Source organism: Penaeus vannamei, chromosome 38 (assembly GCF_042767895.1).
Source record: "Penaeus vannamei isolate JL-2024 chromosome 38, ASM4276789v1, whole genome shotgun sequence".
Classification (NCBI taxonomy): Eukaryota; Metazoa; Arthropoda; class Malacostraca; order Decapoda; family Penaeidae; genus Penaeus; species Penaeus vannamei.
The window spans coordinates 21653704-21661203 of NC_091586.1; the positions used below are offsets into that span (position 1 = coordinate 21653704).

The 7500-nt window shown below is 39.9% G+C and overlaps 2 protein-coding genes across 2 annotated transcripts in view; both read left to right on the forward strand.

Moving 5' to 3' along the window:
- The window catches only part of LOC113818983 (uncharacterized), a 90305-nt gene extending 86470 nt beyond the window's left edge, over positions 1 to 3835 (forward strand). Inside the window, exons 3-5 of the mRNA XM_027371219.2 lie at positions 643 to 815; positions 1419 to 1624; positions 2007 to 3835. Coding sequence (XP_027227020.1) covers positions 643 to 815; positions 1419 to 1624; positions 2007 to 2153 — 526 coding nt within the window. The 3' untranslated portion in view covers positions 2154 to 3835. The remainder of the gene's footprint in view (positions 1 to 642; positions 816 to 1418; positions 1625 to 2006) is intronic.
- On the forward strand, positions 2208 to 4475 carry LOC138859860 (glutamic acid-rich protein-like). The gene has a single exon (XM_070116161.1). The coding sequence runs from the start codon at positions 2208 to 2210 to the stop codon at positions 4473 to 4475; it is 2268 nt and encodes a 755-aa protein (XP_069972262.1).
- Positions 4476 to 7500: the final 3025 nt, after the last annotated feature.

Here is a 7500-nt window from a genome sequence, read left to right on the forward strand (position 1 = left end):
ACGACATGTAAATATATATAAAGAAACATATATGAATAAATTAATATAGATATAAATAAATATATATAAAGCAGCAACGACAGCATATAACCAAAACAACAGCCAAACCCATCTTTACAGGTCGTATTTCATAAACATAAACACTGCAATAATTTTTACTATTATTATAGTAAAAAAAAAAAAGAAAAAAAAACAGCAACCCCTTCTCCAGCAAATACGAAGGCAGATCTCTCCTTACTATACTAAATCTAGAAGCACTGGCACCTCTCTTTACAAGCTATATAGAATAATAATAAAGATACACCGTATCCAAAAAAAAAAAAAAAAAAAAAAAAAAATCCACAGGCCCTAAATAAGAAAAATAGAAAAAAGAGGCTGTAAAGAAAAAAAAAAAAAAAACACGTATTCAGTTAAGTTTTTTTAAAAGGTTCCATAGGCCGTAAAGAAAAAAAGAAAGGAAAAAAACAGGTCGTATTCAGCAAAAGAATAAAAAATAAAAAAAAATCCACAGGGCGTACAAAAAAAAAAAGAAAAAGAATATTCAGTACAAAAAAAAATCCACAGTTGCCTTATTCAAAAACAGATAAAACAAATAAATAATAATAATAAAAAAGATAATTAACAACCCCTCTCCCCCCCCAGGCCGTACTCCAACAAGTACTACAAGCACTGGGAGCGCGGCATCTACGCGTGCGTGGTGTGCGGCGAGGAGCTGTTCCTGTCCCACACCAAGTACGACTCGGGCTCCGGCTGGCCTGCCTTCTATGACGTCATCGATAATGAGAAGGTCTCCCTCAAGCAGGATCTGTCTCATGGTAAGGGTGTTGGGGGGTGAGGTGGGGGGGGTGTTGTTAGTTTTTGTTGTGGGTATTGGTATTGTGGTTGGTGTTGTTTGATATGATGGTAGTGGTTATGGTGATTTTTGTTATCATCATCATCATCATCATCATCATCACCATCACTATCACTATCACCGTCATCTTCATCACCATCATCATCATCATCAATCATCATCAATCATCTTTCTGCTACACCGTATTATATTATATCATATGTTTGTGTAAATATTCGTATTACCCTTAAAGTGGCTTTTCTCGAATATTTTATTGCTGAATGGCAAAACTACCGTGTTGATACTTTCTAATAAATCTAGTTTGTGCATTGTAGGTTTTTCTGCCATTTTCCTTATATATCTGGCCATTGCACATGTCATTATTTGTATACAATATAATAACTAAAAAGGCAGAATTCGTATGTAATTTTTTATGACGAATGCCGAAAATTCTCTTGATAGAAATCAAGAAATAATTAAATGATTCGTTTCTAAACAACTACAAACCCCTTTTAAAACATTCCAAACGTTCCTATCCCTTCTGAACCCTCCCCGACTATTCTAACGACATCCCTTCCCTCCCCAGTTGGTGCTAACCTGCTGCTGTTAGTGTGCAACCCGTCACTGGCCCGGACGGAGGTGGGCTGCGCGACCTGTGGGGCTCACATCGGCCACGTGTTCGACGACGGCCCCAAGCCCACCGGGAAGCGATTCTGCGTCAACTCCAATGCCCTCAGCTTCATCCCTCAGGGCCCGGTGGACGAGGAGGCCATCCCGCAGGTGTTGAGGAAGGTGGGTGGGTTGGTTGGTCGGGTTGCAGGGGGAGGTGGGTGGGGCTGTGGAGATTTTTTTTTTTTTTTTCATTCTCTCTCTCTCTCTCTCTCTCTCTCTCTCTCTCTCTCTCTCTCTCTCTCTCTCTCTCTCTCTCTCTCTCTCTCTCTCTCTCTCTCTCTCTCTCTCTCTCATGTTCTTATTACGAAGAGGATTGGTAACCTAATAATATTGTACATGTTGAAGATATTACGTGATTTCAGGCATGATCCTATTTATTTATGATTTAATTATGATTTTTCAATGTTGAATTCTTTATTTCCGATAAAGAAAAAAAATGTACACAAATCAATGCATAATTTTCCCACCAAGTTATTAGAAGCCCAACTTTCCTCTCTTTCAGGAGATCGTGCGCGCCTCGACCACACCACGCCCCTCGGAGCCTCTGGTGCACTTAGCTTCGCCCTCGAACTCCTGTGCCCTCGGAGCCCGCATGTGCTTCCGCGTCTCCAGCATGGACACCTGCGAAGCCACCACGCCGCAGTCCTGAGAAAAGCCCCATGGTTCCAGCGGGGAACACGAGGTTGTGGTCTCCTCTGGAACCATGACAACCTCGCGGGAGGGCGGGGCGCCGTTCGTCAGCAGTGCGCCCAAGAGTCAGAAGGAGGACAGCCCGGCGGTGTTCGCGCAGAGGAACATCACCGAGCTGAAACACGGGGACGAGGCTGAGGCAGAAGGCAGTTCGAAGAGGCTGAAGACCAAGTGCGACTGGCCGGCTGGGACGCACGTGGCCAGGGACGACAGGACGTACGTCTCGCCCAGCGCCAGAAACCTTTCCGCGAGAGAAAGATTTTTCAAGAACCTGGAGGATAATAATGTCTTGAAAAACGGCGATAGAAGTACGTCCACCATACGGGAAATTCCCATCAACGTCATAGAACCTTGCGACATAGTGATCGAGGAAGATGAAAACGAATTGAATGAGGAGAGCGAGGAGGCGGAAAGGGCGGCCACTAGCCCATCTAATGCTAGCAATAACAACCACCAAGACCTTCCAGATAATGCGAAAGAAAGTACAAAAGAATGTAGCATTACAGAAGAGGTATCGACAACAAAGGATAGAGTGCAGACTCCAGACAACCAGCTGCAAGAAGATTCGGAGCTAGAAAATGGCAATGAAACCCAGCCCTTGCTTCAGGAGGAGAGGTCACCAACAGGACCAATAACAAAGAGTAAACCAACACCAGACAAAGAGATCTCACCAGAGAATAAGTTCGAAGACGACAATTTGAATAATGGCCGGATTATTACAAACGGTTGGCCAGGCATTAATAGATACACGGTGGAAAAGCTGGAAGACAGCACAGGCTTGGACAACAAACCTGCGGTGAAATTAAGCCCTCCAAAGTCCATTTTCTTGGAAGAATGTCCAGGCATCCATAAGCTAACGGGTGATGCAGACCCCGATGCTAACACAGAGACTCTAGTCAACGAAAAGAAGGAGAGTAAAGTGTCCAAATTTGTGCGTATATTTAATAAGAAAGAGACGAGCGCTGAGGGTGGAGGAGAAAGAGAAAGGTCGGTTGTGCGAAAGCACCCAAGTCGAGTGTGGGGCATGTGCCTACAGGTACAAAGCCCGACGACTGAAGAAGAGGACGATTCGAGCTATAAGAAGAGTGAGAGGGACAGCGTGAAGAGTGAGCCCCTGTTGGACAGTGGCTACAGTGACAAGGAGTCGAGTTTAGGAGTAGGTATCGAAGGGGATCGGAACTCGACGAGCTTCCATGACGTAGAGGCAGCTAGCTTCCATTCTTTAGACATTCTCAATGGCGACAAGAAACAAGATGCCGAGGAGAGAGACAAACTTGAGAATCTGAACTTGATACGTCGCTCGGGAGGAAGGAGGTCTTTCGACAAGCCAGAAAAGGCATCGAAGCCCAAGCGATCCAACACGTTAGGGGACCCGGCTGACAGCAAAGCCATCCTCTATAAAACGACCAAGACGCTCCCTGCCACCCATGGTCTGAATGAACTAGTACATGAACACGCTAGTCACCCCTTCTACAAAAAGTTCTATAGTCACTGTGTGATTTTACCAATGCGGAAAAAGAAGAAGGAAACAGCAAAGAAGTCTATGGAAGATGAAGCGGTGAGTCTGGTTGCGAGTGCAAAGGAAGAAGAGACCACTTCGAGTGACGTAAAGAAACCAGAGGGAGAGGAAGACAAGCCAAATGAGGAAGAGAAAAAGGAAGAGGTTGAATCCCCCAAGAAGCTGCCAGTCATAGAAGACCTCCTCGCAGAGATCCTGGAAAATGTATCCTTGATGGAGAAGGACATAAAAGATGACGAAGAAAAGAGACTGAGCCTAGTCGACTTTCTGGACGGACGTTCAGAATTCGACTTCGATGACAGTGACAGCAAATCAGGCACAGAATCCTCGGAGAAAACTCCCACAGGCATGGGATCCGCCGATAAAACTCCCACAAGCATAGGATCCTCCGAGAAAACTCCCACAGGCATAGGATCCGCCGAGAAAACTCCCACAAGCATAGGATCCGCCGAGAAAACTCCCGCAGGCATAAGATCCGCCGAGAAAACACCTACAGACGACCCTGCCTTCGAGGAAGGAGGAGTGGCCGAAGGGGCTGTTGGTCCTTCGCACTTCACCAGAGACATGAGCATCCCGACGTGTCTCGTTAGCAGCGACACGACAGAGGACATGTTCACGGCCGACTCCATGACGCCCGACTTCGAGTGGATCGACGAGAGCGTCCGGAGCCTGAGCCCCGTGTCCTCGGGCGGCGAGAGCATCAAGAGGTCGAACTCGCGGGTCAGTTCGCTCATTTCGAAGTTCGAACGAGGCGGTTCGTAGGGTCGTCGAACTTCGAAGCGGAGCGTCAACGAAGGAGCTAAAAGAGATCGCAAACATTGAATACTCGGTTGTCTGACGGGGAGTTTTTGAACGTCTTCAGTGTTGAATATAATCAAAGGAGATAACGTTCCTCTTTATTGTTTATCGTCGCTGTTTCGAGTCCCGCGGTGGACTGAACTTCAAGGTGTCTCGCGGAAGGTGAATTTATGATGTAAAAAGGAGGATTTAATCTTTTTTGAAGAACTGTTATTGCTTTAATGATAAAAAAGGACTTTTGTATGCTTCACTTCTTCAAATAGTATTGAAACAAGATGCTTATTTAGTTAAGCATTTGAACTTGAGATTATATTTTATTATATCAATAGTTTTGAGTAATCGTATGGCTCAGTAGTGTATCAGAATTAGCAAATTGGATAGTATTTAGTTATTGTTATTATTCCTTGGTTTGTTTCCTTCGCAGGATGATGAAATAGATACTTAAATGTATATAATGTTTATATCTAGCACTGTATATTGCTGAAATTATTTTCAGATCTTTCCAGGTGGTGTTTTGAAAATTTTATGTTAACTTAATATTGGATTTTTTTTCTCGATTAATGAAATTTTCTCGTCCTTATTCTTGCTAGTCAAGCCTCTCCTAATCAGATTTTTGACAATTTTATTACTGGATACTTATGGTGTGAAATGGTGATTTTCATGCATTTTCATGAAATACAATGTATTCATATTGTATTTGTTGTCTAAATGCTTCTTTCTGTTTACAGTCTTTTACACACACTATCTTCCTATGTCTATATCTATCTATCTATCTGTCTATATATATCTTATCTATCTCTATATCTATCTATCTTTCTACCTCTATATCTATCTATCTCTATCTATCTTTCCTTCCTTTCCGTGCTCTCTCTGACGCTCTCTTTAACCGAGTATTACTTGCGAAAATACGGCTTTTGTGTCCATTCCTTCCTCCGGTGTTTCCATTGAGGAATTCTCATGACATTTTATATGGATTTATACCTCTCATTATTTTTAACATTTTATTTCGAATATTTATTTGAAACACGTGTGTGGATGAATCTATATTGAGTTGAAGGTAATGTAGAGTAGGTAGGTAATTATTATTACTGTTTTTTATTTCTTTTTTGTTATAATAGATTCGAAAATGATCTACGACTTTTCAATTTCCATCTGTGTGGCTTGATGTAGCAAGATGATTATTTCCATAAATGATTAAATAGCTCTGTAAATAGATACTGTTTTATCATGGCTCGATAGAAAGGAGAAAGAAAATGGGAAGTAGAATCCGTTTCCTTTGAGGGAGGACTGTAATATTTTATTGTTACGTGACATGTCTCATGAATTCATATTTGACATAGACTGTATTGTTTTTCAGTCCTGTTTTAGAATTGCATAGAACGAAATTACTTTTGAACACGTAATATGATCTATTGGTTTGAAATGTTCATTGCTCAAAATGACCTTAGTATTTGATTTTACTTATCATGAATTATGATATTGGTTATTATTTGTTTCATAGAACGGAAATTATAGAAAAGATGTTTTTTCTATATGAATTATTTTGGTTTTATTTAAGTAAGATCGAAAAAAATGAAGAAAAACTGGTATAGGACTGGATATTTAAGATAACAGTCTTAACATTAAAATATTGTGTACATGTTAATATATGCATTCATTGTTAACTCTGTGAATTCAGACCATTTTATATACAAGCTTAATGTAATGAATTTATGTTGAAAAGCTGTACCAATGTTGATTTTTCAAACCTGCCACTTTTTCGATATGCAGAAAGTTTTTATCGTTAGGGTTATCATTAGGAGGAGCTACAATCATGAATAGTATTATGATGATATAAAACTAAGTTATTGATTTGTTTAAACTTTTGGTCCCTCCGGATTGTAATGTTTTGTCATCATTTGTGTATGTCAAAAAACATTTTGTAAGGTATAAAAGCATTGCAATTCTTTTATATAAAAATCATCTGTCATTCATTAAGCAACAGACACACACACACACACACACACACACACACACACACACACACACACACACACACACACACACACACACACACACACACACACACACACACACACACACACACACACACACACACACACACACACACACAAATTTCCTAACATATTTAAACAACAAATATATATATATATATATATATATATATATATATATATATATATATATATATATATATATATATATATATATATATATATATATATATAGACCGAGAAAACGATGCTTCTCAAAGGGTACACTTCTCTGTAACGAAATTCCAGTACAATGATCATGTATGTGTTGTTATCTTCTTCAGATCAGCTTAGTGTCTATTACGAGTGTCGATGTTCAGCTGTTTCGTATTTGCCATCGTGTTTACATCTTCCTTGAACTGAAAGGAATGTTTTTGGAAAATTGTGAGCGTAAAATTTCATTGTTTTTCGTTACGTGAGTGAAAGTGCCTGCTGTTGAATTTTCTCCGTCATTTTTCGTTTTTTTTTCTCTCTCATTCTCATTATTATTGTTATTGTCTCTCTTCTTCATTTACAAGGTAAATTGCGTCTTACGGAAAAGGATTTTAGGACATTTTAAGGATTGTGAGATGATGTGGATTCACGACCAGTGCTTCCAGTCAGGGGTGCCAACAGCGATGGACATTCAAACCTAAAATTCCAAAATAAAAATGTATGATCAAAATAATCCAATAAAGATGGAAAAGATAATCATGTACAAGTAAAGAGAAGGAAAGTGCTCAGACCAAAATTTTTTTTTTTTTTTTTTTTTTTTTTTTGGGGGGGGGGTAAAATGTAAGAGAAGTATACAGGCATATTTGCTAGAGCTTTTTGTAACGTTATTCTTCTATCATAAGGTTCGATTTAATTATAAAAGATCATAAATCATCCGTATATGACATACTGTAGATATTTTGCGTAGATTTTAGCATATTTTAATTATTATTATTACCAAATAGTATCATTATTATATCATT

Excerpts from the sequence above, each read along its gene's own strand:
- LOC138859860 (XM_070116161.1), top strand. The coding sequence starts at position 2,208 with ATGACAACCTCGCGGGAGGGCGGGGCGCCGTTCGTCAGCAGTGCGCCC.